Genomic DNA, 14,648 nt, shown 5'->3' on the forward strand with positions numbered 1-14,648 from the left:
CTTCCACCGCGAGCCGCGTCGCCGCAGGCATCACAGTAACCGAAGGCCAGACCACGGTGGCACTTACTCTCCTGCTCGAAACCAAAACATGTGCGTCGCACTTGCCTACCACAGCCAGCAACCAAGTTGTCGTGGCCCATCCACTCCTCTGCCTCTTGAACTTGAATCAGAAAAATCTCACTCGGCTTGGGTGATTGGGGGCTGGCTCGAGGAATCTATACAGTTGCGAGACAAAGAGAAGGAGTTTCAATATTGCTCCCTGTTTACCGCATTGTGACTGTTGGCCGCTACTCAAGCGTTGTGGAACACACCCGTCGGCTTTGGGAGCACCGGGTAGCAAAACCTCATAAAGCCTGAGCGAGGAGACACTGGGTACAAGAATCTACGCAATTGCTGTATGTACGATGCAAGGTCCGGTGTTTCCAGCGTTGCAGCCGTTGAAGGGCCCTGTGGCCGTAACTGCAAGCCTCCAGCTCGTCCTTGTCGAAGAGTCCGAAGGTGTTATGCTCCATCTGCCATGGGTCAATGGACGCAAATGAAGTGATCGTGGACAAAGACGGAATCAAGTCACATCGATTCAAACAAGAGTTGGGCCTGTATACACATAGGCGAAGCGTGTACATGGTCTCGGACATGGTCTCGCCTCTCCTCTTGACTGCTGATGGCGTCATTTCTGCCACCAATCTTACACAGAGCGGTGATATGAGCATATTGTCTGATTTGCGGTCCACCGGATTGCAAGGGAACCCGTTATTACCACGTCGAGAACGGGCCACTACCAACTCCCGCATCGAATTGCTCATGTTTACACCTGGCTCCGATCGACATCCAAGAGATCCGCAGTCCTGGTCAAACAATACATTCACCTGGGGAATCCGAGCTGTCTGCAGAGCGTGGATGCTTGGTCAACGTCAAAACTCCGTGTGCTCCGTGTGGGATCTATTCCAACCAAGCCTCCTTCCACCTTCTCCCGCGTGTGGCCTTGTGCTCTGATGAGATCGAAAGCAATCCGGCCTGAGAGATGACCGGGCACTTGAGAGACGAACCAAATTATGTGGCTGGAAGGTTCTGAAGAATTGCATCAGATCCGAGCAGGACCTTGATCATAGTCCCTCTCTCGTCGTGTTCTCTGTGGATCTCCATCGTGGTGCAGCCTGCAACGACTTCGTTGTTACGTTACTGTGTGCAAAGATTGATGCAGGCCATGGTATCATTCGCAGCACGGCATTGCCCCATTCAGAGGGCAAAGCATGAAGGCTTACAGAGGCAGTCAGTTCACAAAGCACGCCTCCATTGCCTCCTACATGCCGAGCCCCAGACATTGGTGCAAGAGAAAGCCCGTGCCCCAATCACCGGTCGGCTTGCTGCCTCTATCTCATCTGCTTTTCCCGCCCCATCCATCTCAAAAGGCTTGGTCGCTTAATATAGGAGTTGAACTGATCTCTGCTCACAGCATCTCGTTCGTCCTACGACAACCGCATCCTGTCATGCCGAGATCCAACTACGTCCTGTCAAGCCGAGCAAAAGTCTGCAATTGCTCATCCCTTCTTCGAGTCGGCCGAAGCCTGACCCTCGCGCGAGACCCTCCGATCAAGAATTCCTACAAAGGAGGAAGAGATGGATTATACACATACCGATGGCCTCGTATAAAGAGAAAGAGATCGACATACATATACCATTACTGGGATTTCTTCCGGCTGCGTCGCCGGCAACCTACACACATTATCAAAACAGTCCGGCGTGCACTGTATGGTTGCGAGATTTTCTTGCAACCAGCAATGCACACTGCGATGTCCTTGGTGTATGTGTCTGCGGAAGGGGTGAGGGGATGTAAGGAAGGCAACCCTGATGGGAGCGCTCTACCTGACTCCCGGCGATCCATGACGATCACCCTTGCGTTGCACGGCCGGCCAGTACCCAAGGCTCCTGGCCGCTGCACTGGGAGCCCGTTGTTGGTTCCAATGTTGCTTGATGCGATCCTGGGCCGTCAATCGCGTCTCGCCATGGACGGATGCGCATCTGCGTCACTCAAGGTCCACGTTGTTAGAGCCCTGGGGACTCGTGGACGTTCTTCGCTCAGAGGGTATCGATGAAGATGTTCCCATGTCTGATGTTAGGTCCTGCTTCGCGGCCAGGCAGACATTCCTGGCTCTGCCCATCAACTTGGAATGGCTCGTCAGGTGTGCTCCTTGGGGTGACATGATCCATGCGAGAACGCGGCAAAACGGTGTGCGCAGGCCAGCCCTGTTGAAAGGCCCACAGGGTCGACTTGTGACAACCAGAATACCATACAAGGTGATGAAGCCATTCCTGCTTACCTTGCCAGATAATACACGTCTCTCGGGCGCAACTCTGCTCGCATCCCAATCTCGATCCAAACGGCTTTGTTCATTCCCGTGAAGACATCTCATGCGCGAGCGTACCCTATCTTAACAGAGTCGAACTTGGACGCAGGCGACCTTTACCCACGTCCAGTGTCCGGCGACAGCCCACTGTCTGTTGGCTTTCCGGGACTGCATATTTCAAGTGTTCCTATCACGTCAAACAGTTGCTGGGGCCGCTTATCGTCACGTTGATCCTCTCGGACACCCAAACGATCCTGCCAATTGCATATGCATGTCCTGCGCCTTGGGAAGGCCACCCATGCTAGGTGGCCTTCCCCGTCGCGGTTGTCAAGTCCCACAGCAGTGGACTTGAGGGTTCTCTAGGTAATATGTTGACTCGTTGGCTCGCTCAGGAGACAGCCCCCAGGCGCCCACGTACACATCTCGTGGTACCAGATACGGTGGGTGTTCTGCGATTCGTCATCGCATTCGATATGGCGGAACCACATGCACACTCTCATCTCGACACACCCAGTACTCAGTGGCACGGCCCCCGGCGTCAATGGCATATTGTGGAGAGGTGCATCCACGGCGTGGCCCGTTCAATCAATGCAGACTTCATCCACGCGTTGATAAAGCACGCCTTCGAGCAGGCCGTGCTCAGGCAGGCGGCTCAAGCCTTGTCACCTTCAGTCCACAACCAATCTCTTCTTGACCACTTTTGGCGCCCACCCCCCGGTCCTACGCCGTGTCCTCGTTGCCCGGGTGTTCGGTGGTTGGGAGGAGTCGTGGCAGGTCGAGGATGTCGACGCTCAGGATGCTCCCACACCCAAGACCAACCGAGACCGCGAGGTCCCATGGAAGTAGGTTAGTGTGGTCAGTGTCCCCAAAGCAGTGTAATGGCCAACATCAGGCAAGTTCATTTGAAAGCCACATAAGCCACTGAGCTATCCCGCATCTATTCCACCAGATATCACCCATATCTACCCTTCCACATGTGTCGGTTGGTCGAGACAGTCTACGATCGCAAGACACATTGTCTGCTAAGAAGATATAGATGAAACACCCAGAAAAGGGGCCGTACCTTTGGACCCGGCACCAGCTATCTGAAATGCTTAATATCCGCCAGACGGATGCTCTTTTTCCTTGAAGGTGCGTTCTGTTTGGTTTTGGAAAACCCTCTGCCGATTTCCACCAGGTAGGACCAAGCAAACCCGTCAATCGGTCGGTCGACCAGTTGACCCCTGATTTGTGTTGAACGGTAAAGTGACCGCCTTCCTTGGCTCCTGTTCTTGCATTTTCCCAAGCAACTGGAGCTCCTTGGTCTCATAGGGGGGAGGCGGTCTTCAGTCAAGACGTACAGCTCGCGAGCCAGAGGTCGGTTCGCGTCTTTTCAAGAGTGGTAGGCTTCATCCTCTGCCTCATTGACAGCACGAAGTTTTCGTAGAATTTGTTTGTCTCGATAGGGCCGCCAACAAAGAAGCGGTCCGTCGATGCGCTCCGGTGCTCGGTCGGACTGTTTCCAGTCGGCCAGGCGTTGAACTTTTCTCCCTGTGGCATATGCAGTCAGTTCTCCCGCTGATAGGGTTTCAGTTTGTTGGCGTTGCCGTGACATGAGGAGTTGGTAATCTTGCTGTGTCTGCAATGGGTGGGCTTTCTGGAAATGGTCTTCGTCCGTCTACGACCAGGAGGTCTGGACGATCCGGCCCAGGCAGAAAGAACCAAAAGAACTGTCGATAGGCCCGCCTGTCCTCCCTGCAGACGTTGGATGGACCAGTCAGCCAACCCTTTTCAGAGATATAGAGAGCAGCAGATACTCTTCTGCCCATCACAGGGCGATCGGACGGATCACAAACCCAGGGGCAGCCTGGCAGATACCACCGACTCGCACCGCGCCATCTTGTCGCATGACAGGCATCAGCCAGGACATCCCACGACCGGACTTCCCTGATCTACTTCAGCCCCCGTCCCCCCTCAGCAGGAGGAGATGGCCGACGCAGTTATGGTTTACATACCGGCCTCACCACGCTCACCATGGAAAAAGACAATTACAGGACTCCTCGAAGGTATGGCGCGATGGATAAAAGCTGCGCTCACGACGCTGGACGCTGGACCCTGGTTTTGAACGCAGGGACGACCGCGAACTTCAAGCATGGACGGTGGTTCTCAAATGACTGCTGTGGTCTTCACATGGGGATCAATGGGTGCGTCTCAGAAAGCAAGAGGACAAACCCTCTTTATGGCTGTTTTTGTATCAAGACGCCGTGCTGTGGGCAGAAAAGAGGCAGTCAGCCGGCCCCATGGAAAGGTTCGCCTTGAGATTTCTGTTGCTGTGGCGGACGCCGTCTCGCACGGAGGTCCTGGACACCTGAACACTGGTCTGCCGCGGTGGCGGAGGTAAATCCGCAGTCCTTCTGGAGGCCAATGACCCTCACGCAGACAGAGGTCACGTTACGCTTCTGAGTTCAGTACTGCAAGACTGAGCTGGTTGCTGGTTGTTGTTCTTTGCCGGAGACTCGCTGTTCACAGTCCTGTCCACAGACACCAACCTGATGATGGAATTGGACCAGATTTGTTGGCAGAGATGCTGCCACATGGACTCACCGTTGGCCACGCTCGCCGAAGCCTCGAGGATTTTTGAACCAGATAGAGAGTCCTGAGCTGGTCGCTGTAATCGAAAAGATAGGGGTCATGCATGTCGTCTGGCGATCTCTACGTTCTCCCACTCGAGTCTTTGTTCGGATGGTGTCTTTATGCCTATCTCCCGGACGATGTTTGATTGCTACCAGTGGAGCACGAAGAACGAGCCGTGCAATGGGCGCGTCTTGAGTTGAGGAAAATGAATGGATACGATGCCCACATTACGACCCTGGTCAGAGTTGGAAACGGCTGAAACTAATTGTCGCCGTGCCACCCGCCGCCAGATCTTCCCGCGTCCGGCCGGTCGGTCCCTGAATAAAATTTGCAAGTCTTCGCAACTCGCCTTTTTCTCCACCAACACACCAACAGACGACCCTCACACATACTGTGGACATTCCCAAACCACCTCGACGACAAGCTCCAGCGCAGCAGCGTAACGCATTCTAGTTCTCCCGCGGAATGGATCATCAGCACGGCACCAACATCAATAGCGACTGGATGGACAATCCCGGTCGCAACGACGACGACGACTCCTCAGACACGCTGCTCTTTGCCATTCTCACCCTCTCCATATCCTACTTCGTCCTCCGCACGCTGGGAGTTGTTATCCTGGTGGCACTGCTGTACGCACGGCGGGCACTCCTGCTGTTGGCACGCGAGATACTGATACTGACGCACCACCCAGGTTATTCGCGGTGTGGATCGTGATGGGGAAAGATGCATCATCGCCTCGCATAGCATGAAGCACACCGGGTTTTGTCGGCTCGAGGGGAACGGGGAGGAGCCGCGCCCGCGCGCGTGGTCTCTCCGTCGGGGCTCGGGAATGGAGGAAGGAGTACATGATCTCGATCAAGAGTCCATGCACTAATTCCGGCTTCCTCGTCCTCTCTCGCTCTCTCTCTCTCTCTCTCCATCTCTCTCTAGTTCTTCATGAAACAATAACCTCCGATCCTCCCTTCGATTGTCAAACAGAAGACGAAGCCAATGAAAGGAAAAGTAAAGGTCTGGCCGCGCGACGCAACTGTGCAATGGAGCCGGGCGCCCCCCGACTACGTTGGACCGAGTTTCTCGACTGCATTAAATAACGATATTCTGGAACAGCCCTTCTGTCTCTCAACGTGGTGGTGGATCCCGACGATCACTGCCGCTTCAACAGTTGATCAACTGAACAACAACGCTGTGTCGAGTGGACAAGGGTGGATCGAGAGAAAGAGATGGATGTAATTACATCTATCTATCCATCTATCTATCTATCTTGGCTGGGGCCGGGGGTCTGAGCTAGGAGTCTCGATACACCTTTTTTTTTTGGAAATGATATGGGTCAGATCACGAAGATTTCACAATATACAAATAACGAAAACGAGCTTGGTCACTTGGACAAACAAGGGAGACAGATTCCGTTTACAAACTCATCCATCATACAGACAGAGATCATTTTCATTCATTCACTATTCAAGTTTAGTCAGTCAGGAGGCAGTGAGGGGAAGCGCGAAGTGAGTGGCCCCAAGTGATCGTGAACCCAGGGGATATGGCGGGTTGGACCCAATTCCACACACACACACACACACACACACACATACACAGCCTTGATACAACAAAAAGAAAAACACCCGAATAGACAGAAAATCCAGAAAATCCATAGAATATTCTGTGCCTCGCCTGGTCAGCATCGTCGATTGCCGAGCTCGCAACCTTTATCGTCGTCGCATCATTCCGTTCACTTCCGTTGAATTGTCTCGACCCGGCCGGGCCCTTTAGAGAAACAGTCGCAGGTTTTGAACAAAACCCATCCATCTCGCTGGCTGGCTGGAAGCTGAAGGTAGAGGTAGGGGAAGAGAGATGGTCTGCGAAAAGGAAAAGGAAGTGGTGGTGGTGATGGTAGTGGTAGTGGTGGTGGTGGTAATTGGTAAACAGAGCCAGGAGGCCAGATCCAGAAGTGGTGATTTAATTGGGTTCCAACTTGCGACGCACCAACCGGCTCCTGGCAAATAGGTTGGACGGCTCGGTAGGCAATCAATCACGGCCAAGGCTTTGAGACCCGGAAACAAAGATGGAAAAGGCGGAAAATGCTGAAAAGAGAATAGAACAAAACAGCAGCAACGCCACACCACACCACACGGATATATGTGTATATGCGTTGTGTTGCGTTGTATTGTGCGGAATGCCCTTCTTCCTCTCCTCCCAGTCAGCGGATGGACGGACTGACACGGTACAACAGGACAGGAATATCGGGTTCATGACAGTGGACTCTCGCCGGCGATGGATGGCCATGCATCTCATCACCTGCCCATCACGGGACAGACTCATTAATAATGGCTTTTTTCTGACTGATTGCCTCATTTCATCGGTATCTGGTACTGCCTCTGGAAGTAACCCCCTTATGCTACCACTCTCTCACATGTTCTCGCTGTCTCCTGTCCCCGTTCCCTCGTCCGCTCTCCTCCCTCTGACTTCACCGCTGCTCTCTGACACTTCTCTGTCCGTCTTCCACCGTCCACCCCTGGGTGCTCCCTCCCCTCCCGGACCATACTTCTGCTTTTCGCGCCGGATGTCAATTCTTCCAAATATTCTCCAAGAACTGGCGCCGACCCTCCCACATCTTCCCCTCCGTCCTGCGCTGCTCTTTGTTGTTTTTGGTCCAGATCCACATGGTACCGGGGGCTGACGGCACATACTCACCCCCAAACACCACGACGCCGGCTTTCGCCAACACCTCGCGCGCGTTGTGTATCGTATCACCGAAGAGGGCACCTGAGTTGACGTCCAGGAGTATGGGGGGCAGTCGAGCAAGATCCTCGCGTGACAACCGCAAATGTCCTGTGTACTTTCGCACAATTGCAGGAAACCAGGTGAAGTCGACCCGACGCAAGAAAACATCCCAACCCTCGCGCAGCCCGCGCCGGACGACCTGCTCACGCTGTTCGTCGAAGCGAGGAAACGACTGCGGCTCAAATCCAACTCTGGTCGTCCTCGGATCAAACACTGAGAGAAACGGCTTATGAGGAGGACAGAGCAACTGCGGCTCAAATCCACCTTTCGTCTCCCGGTACATCTTCGGATCAAACATCGCGTGGAGGGCCATGATACCGCAGGGACTCTGCAAGCCGAGGTCGATGGCGATGTGGGTGGCTGACCATGCGAACTGCCAGCCGCGATCCGTACCAGCATGGCAATGTTGCGAGGCTGGACGCGGAGGTCATCGCCATGAGTGAGTGCATATTCGTAGGCCGCATACACGTCAGCCACTGAGCCCAGAATGCCGACTTCTGCTCCATACGGTATTCCACCCACAGGAAAACGCAGCCGACGTCGTGCAATGGCTCTGGTCCGAGTCGGGCGATAGGAATGCGGTTGAGCTCGTTCAGATCCTCGGTACCGACGTCGATGGGTGAGCCGCGAATGCCATAGTCATGGAGGTAGATCAGGGCCGGCTGCGGAGTCTTGGGGTCAGCTGCGGTGCGAGTAGCAATTCTCCACAAGAGACAATTCGGTGCCGTCAATGGATTTGATCTTGTATTCTTCGCGTGTGAGACCGGTGGCTTGGTCCTCACCAGCTGACGATAAGGGAGAGGCGAACTTCGGAATGAAGGGGTCTGTTATGTTGAGGTGCACCTCGGGGGATGGGAGGGTCATGTTGTGGAATGGGTTGTTTGTGTTTTGTGTTTTGTGAGTTGTGTAGCAATGTGATGTGGCGTGTTGTGTCGGGGGAAGTTCAGTGTGACTGATAACGAGAAAGACGAAGGACGTTTCTCTGCTGCCTGCCTGCACCGGCATTTCCGCCTTGTCACCACATCTTGACTGTCTTCCTTGCGTGATCTGACCAGCGACACCCATTCTTTGTGGAGTGGGAGAGGAAGGGGAAGTAAGTGAGCAACTAAGAGTCCCGTGGCTGCTGGCGTCTACCCAGAGTGAATAGGAGACGAGATGACGATTGCACCAATTTTGAGCGAGGAGGTTTAACCCAATCCAACAATACCATTATGTTCTCTCCTCCTCCTACTTACAGTGTTACACATGCCATGTACCACAGCCACAGGTCCTTTGTGGTGGTGATAATGATCACACAAATCCGACCATGTCGACGATGGATAAAGAGCTTACAATCAAACGAAACTGATTGTCTCGAGACAAAGACAAAGAATGATACAGCTTGTGCAAAATTGAATTCTCTTTCTGCTCATGTCACTCACAGACTTACTCCTGGATATCGTTCACGTGCTTGCCATATAAGCGGTGGGCTGCAGATGGCGAATATAGGAACATAGATGAGTAGAGAGAGAAGAGATGTGGCTGGACCAAGAAGGTGAGTCGCCCGAGAGGGGCAGCACTTGGAGCGTGGTGCGACTCACCGCCTCTACTCGCCATGTATCAACAAGGGAGGAAGAATATAGTCCGGAGAGCGCCTGGCAAAGCAATTTCCAAGACACTGGCGCCTCATGCAGAAAAGCGTCGTCGAATTCCTGGGCTTCCGTGGCAGGGGGACAGAGATTGTGCAGATTCACACGGGTCTCCAGGCTGGAAATGTCACCAGTTTGCTCGATACGGATCCCGACCTAAGTTCCGGGCCAGAACTTGTTCGCAAACTTCTCAAACAGATGCGGGAAGCCCGAATAGACGGCTATGCCACCGAAATATCAGGTGCGATAACATCCTCTACACGGCAGTGAACAGCACGCAAGCCACGTTTCAACTGGCCAGTTTTGGCAAATGTGCGATGCAAGAAAATGCCACTGACCTCCGCTGGTGACCCACCGTTCATGACTCCTGAAGCACAACGGGGCCTGGAACGCCCTCAGTCGCCCAGGAGGGCTATCTGGTCCTTCCACATCACGACTGTCGACGTCTCGCCCGGGAGAATTCAACGCGCCTCGATTCGAGTGGTACTCGCATTTACTAAACGCCGTCATAATTGCAGAATCCAGTGCCCTCAGTCCCCTGGCTCGTCGGAACCCGGTGTGACAACGGCGGAATCAGAATGGCGTTAAGCCAGCGTCATGAATTCAGGGAAGCATCCCCAATGTCTACGTTCACAAGCACATTGAAGGAGTGGTGAATTCACCCGGTCACCGAGTTCCCCCGTATATCCCTGAGGCGATCCTTCCTCGTCGCAGACATGCCCTGGTTACCACATGCGGCTCCGTTCAAGGCAAACGCTGAGGCGACTCCAGTAGTTCCGCCGGACCAAAGAGTCATCGAACTGCCGCCAACAAGTGGAAAGGAGATTCATGCATACCATCGGCGATGGTCTGTGGTAGGCAGCCACTGAGAGCGCGGAATTGCGCTAGTGTTGTGTTACAGTCGTCGATGTAATGAATGTCTGCCTTGCGAGTTCCCCTCTTTCAACTGGGCCAGCAGTGAAAGAAGGGTCGTGTCGACAAGGCGTATTGACATCCAGACACGCTGGGCCTCATTATGCACGCTGTTTGACATCATATGGGCGTTGAATGGCGGTGAGCGAGTGTGAACTGCCTCTCCGATCGGGGCCGGAGAGTCTGCTTGCGCCCTGCTCGATCGGTCCTCAACCCGCCCTCTGCATTACAATGCATCTCAACAATTTCAACCGTTCCTTGGATCCTCCACAGCCTGTTTAGTGCGAGATGCGTCAGCCCCGGGCACATCGTATGGGGCTGGCACTCTTGTGTAGGCCGAGCTGCTGCGTTCGGACCGATCGATCGTCAATCCCTGTCCACGAAATTCCGATGATGGATGCCCGGTACCCTCCTCCAGTGTCTGTGACGGTGGCCTTGGCTCTGTTTATCCCCCAACCCTCTTCCATCACTGCCTTGCCGTGGTGGGCCCTATGTAAGATTGGTGGCGCATTCGAAAGCTGTCGATATGCCCCCCTCCTTTGTCGGGCTCACCATGCGCGTTTGTGACCGACTTGGTTGGAGCCAGCTTTCCTTGAGTCCCGTGGGAAAAGGTGTCACCAGTTTGAAAGTTGACGACGCACCTTTCTCGCCTGGCACTTGGTGTGCCCTGTGTATAAAAGGACCTGGAATACTCCGTCACGGCCGTGAAAGCGAAGGATAGAGCCATCCAGATCTATCCACACCTGACCATAGGAAGACAGTGCTATGATTGGCTAGCTGAAAGCCTGTACAAGGTGCCGCTGGTACGGGACTAGCGGGCGGCCCTGATTGGCTACTATGGCAGGTGGAGGCTTGGCAGAAGCGTTCACCACACAAAGTGGCACCAGCGCATTCTCTTCTTTCGTCCTTCTCTCTCCTCAGCCTAGGCTCTTGTTACATAGGAATACACATTCTTGGAGCGTTATCCATCGCATATGTGCCCTACCGTCACAGGCACGTCGGTTCAGTTCACATCCTCCTTCGAAATATGTCAGAGTATAAGATCGACACCAAACCTCTAGCCATGGACGTCCCGCTACTGCTACATGCGAGTGCTTCTCCACCTGATGGTATGACTGCTCTCGATAGACCATTTACACAGATTGCTAATCTACATAGGCGCTGATGCGACAACCCAAGTCCACAGAAATGCTCCTAGAGAAGAAAACGGCTTGTCTAGATTCTATCCCGGGCCTAAGAAATGTATTGGCGCTGGAGTTCCTCGACCATTGGTCAAGTGGACGCGCGACGACGACCACGAATTCGAAGAAGCTTCTCGGACATATACGGAGGGTGGGAAGCTTCGTATCCTACTCGACGACATAATGAGCGCCATAAAGAAAGATGGCTGTCCTGACCTTGAGCTCTGGGTCAAGTGCACCTACAACATATACAACGAAAACTATGATTGGCAAGGGCCGCTCATGTCTCCCAAGTATGCGGATAATGCCAATGTCCAAAGATGGCAAGTATTGAGATTGATCCGGGGTTGGTACTGTGATCTCTGGGTTCCGAATGTCCCTTTGGACACCACGCAAATTCGAATTTTGAGATTTGGAGTCGGCTTCCCGCGCACAATCTTTAAGCGAAGCCTCGCAGAGATTGTGGAGCAATTCGACCTGCGCAATGACAAAGAGGAAAATCCTGCTTCCTCATCTCTACTCTCACAAAGCGAAGACGATAAAAGAGCTAGCACAATTCAGCCCATCCTTATCCCAAACCCGTCCATGGAGGCCAGGCCTGAGGCTCCTCGCGCGGCACATGGGTACTACTTCCACCGCGACAGGTTCACGCGCGGGTCCGTCGAATTGATACGGCTGTCTCCGGGTCCATCAGACCCTGATGCTCGCAAGTACGAATATGGAGTGTGCCTGGATATCATCTATTATAACGACACTTATGTCGAACGCGTCAATGGCCGCTTCGTGACCTTTGCGCCTATAGATGATCCCTTTCACGTAGTTGAGGAGAGGCAGGAGGAGATCAAACCTGACGAACCTCGAGACATGATTGAAATCTGCAGTCTGTGGGGGCCAACCTGGTTCCCGGGCGGATACACATTGTATATCGAGTTGTGGATCCTGCGGCGCGGCAACCTCTACAAGCTCAAACACCTCCTCTACGTGACCAGTATCGACAGCACCACCGTGATTAATGACCTGAAGACTGGTGAGAGACGGATCTCCTCCCGGGTCAGGCAAACACGTGCGCCTCAATGCCCACCTATCAAGGCTGGGATGCTCATCCCTCTGCCGTCCGCAAGTTCGGCCTCCTTGTGGCGTCATACTAACTGTTTCGTTTGGGGACGGACTTTCGATTTCTTGGAGCAGCTTGACAAGAACAGGCACCGTCCGCGCGCGTGTCTCCCGGGCCTCCCCACCATCGACACCCACGAGATCATTCCGTTTCTGAAGGATGCTCCAGATTGCATTCCGCCTCCTCGTCCGTATCCGTCATCGTGCGCCTCTCCTTCCTCGGCTTCGACGAATGACGACATTCTTGGCGATTTCATTGTTCTGACGCCTGGTGATGGCGATGGCGATGATTGGAACCACCAAGATTGGTTGGTTTGAACGACGACGAGGAGAGACGAAGATGAAGATGAAGAAGATGAGGAAGACCAGAAACGCGCGGGAGTGACTTTCGAGTTTTGCCATAGGGGCGACGATGGTTCGTGCACCAACACTGTCAATACGGGAATATCTCTGGGACAATACACTCGTTCTTGGGCTCTTTTAATTTTCCTTTGTTGTCGTTGTCGTCATCGTACATTACGGGATGGTGATTTCCCGTTGTCTATCTATCTACCTATCTGTCTGTCTATCTGTTACCAACCAGCTAGCTATGTAGAGAGGTAGTAGTAGTAGTAGTGGCAACGGTCCATCCGAGTTCTCTACCCGTCCCTATCCTCATCTCTATCTCTGCTATTTCTTTCTTGTCTATTGGTGGAAAAGAAAAATGAATCATCGATCTCTGCGGTTTTGCTGGGGTTCAACGACTGTTTATTCCCTATTCTCCACCTATGTGGTAGAGGAAGGAGTAAGTAGCGTCTCTCTCCCTTTTTCTTTTTTCTTGCGGAACGTTGGTTCTTCCTTGCTTGTTTGCTTGCTTGCTCTCACAGTGAAACTATGATTGTGCTGCTTTGCATGTGGAAGAGCGGTCGTGGTCGTGGTCATGACCTGTGCCGGGAGAGATCTAACGAAGAACTGCCCCCCCGTTCAGGGCGGGCAGGCAAGGTGCCCACGCAACACTTGGCCGCCCCGGGACCTGATCTGACAAGACCAGACTAGGCCTGAACTGACCGGGCACCACCCTTTCCCCCTCACCTCTCTCTCTCGCTGTTCTCTCGTAGAACTTACTCATCTCGGCAGGAATCGCAGGATATCTTCTTAGTGGTTTCTGGGGGAGTGGGAGGCTGCTGCGGAAAGGCAACGCATGACTCCTCCTCTGTGGTTGTTGCGGAAGGATATCGCAGAACATCTCTCTTTGGGCTGCTGAGGGTGTGGGAAGAAATGTTCTTAGAGGCTGCTGCAAAAAGACGTATGGACCTGTCGTCTCGGGGACGGGTTCTAGGGGGAGCTCCCAGAGGAGGTGAACCACGACCACTAAAGCTGTACGTACGTACCACACCGATGGACGTTCTGTGGACAACAGAGTCCATTGGTCACCAGAGAAACTAGTATACTGTAACAGTGGCTGAGACAGACAAACACACAGAAAGACAGAATCATATCCCTCTCCCAAGCCCTTAATTACTGAAGCTGATTTACTGGACCCCCCTGATCCCGCTCAGGCACTGCTCGATGGGCCCGCGCCTCCTGGTCTCTTGCTATCTCTGCCGGAGTAACATGACCGAGCCCATACCAGCCGGGATTGAGATCAGGGGCATGGCACAGCAGGCGGACGGTGAATCTGGGCAACACGACGCAACTTGACCCCAGCACCTACGGAAGACGCAGGTGCAGTAACCGAGGCCACCAGGAAGGGTCGAGTAGGGTAGAGGAGGCGGCGGGCGGGAGGTTTGGGGCTCCGTCCGTTCCCTCAAAAAGGTCGCGTGCGTCCAGACTACAGGATGTGGCTAACTGTCTGTCTTCGAGTGGCTGCGGGCTATTGGGGAGGGGCGTTAGCTGAAACAATCAAATGTTGGGGGGTGGGGGTGGGGGGTTGCATTGCCGTTGCATCCGTGTCTAGGGGCGTTGTGACGCCCGGAAAATCCCTGCTGGCTGGTTGACATGGTGGCTGCTGGCTGCCTACCTTGCAATCCCGGATGGACGGATGAACGGATCGATCCCACAGTTTTGCAGTTCCAGAACAGGTGGTGAAGCAGTCCACACAC

General features: G+C 53.8%; 3 protein-coding genes across 3 annotated transcripts; 2 read left to right on the forward strand and 1 right to left on the reverse strand.

Moving 5' to 3' along the window:
* Positions 1-5,423: 5,423 nt before the first annotated feature.
* Positions 5,424-5,707, forward strand: AYL99_11765 (hypothetical protein; the record flags this gene model as incomplete). Its single annotated transcript, XM_018843270.1, has 2 exons — positions 5,424-5,587; positions 5,650-5,707. 2 exons carry the CDS (start codon positions 5,424-5,426, stop codon positions 5,705-5,707), a joined length of 222 nt encoding a protein of 73 aa, XP_018687372.1.
* Positions 5,708-7,515: 1,808 nt separating this feature from the next.
* Positions 7,516-8,597, reverse strand: AYL99_11766 (hypothetical protein; the record flags this gene model as incomplete). The annotated part of the gene is made up of 3 exons (XM_018843271.1): positions 7,516-8,147; positions 8,200-8,395; positions 8,442-8,597. 3 exons carry the CDS (start codon positions 8,595-8,597, stop codon positions 7,516-7,518), a joined length of 984 nt encoding a protein of 327 aa, XP_018687373.1.
* Positions 8,598-11,300: 2,703 nt separating this feature from the next.
* AYL99_11767 (hypothetical protein) lies at positions 11,301-12,885 on the forward strand (the record flags this gene model as incomplete). The annotated part of the gene is made up of 2 exons (XM_018843272.1): positions 11,301-11,382; positions 11,432-12,885. 2 exons carry the CDS (start codon positions 11,301-11,303, stop codon positions 12,883-12,885), a joined length of 1,536 nt encoding a protein of 511 aa, XP_018687374.1.
* Positions 12,886-14,648: the final 1,763 nt, after the last annotated feature.

Source organism: Fonsecaea erecta (assembly GCF_001651985.1).
Source record: "Fonsecaea erecta strain CBS 125763 chromosome Unknown Scaff16, whole genome shotgun sequence".
NCBI lineage: Eukaryota > Fungi > Ascomycota > Eurotiomycetes > Chaetothyriales > Herpotrichiellaceae > Fonsecaea > Fonsecaea erecta.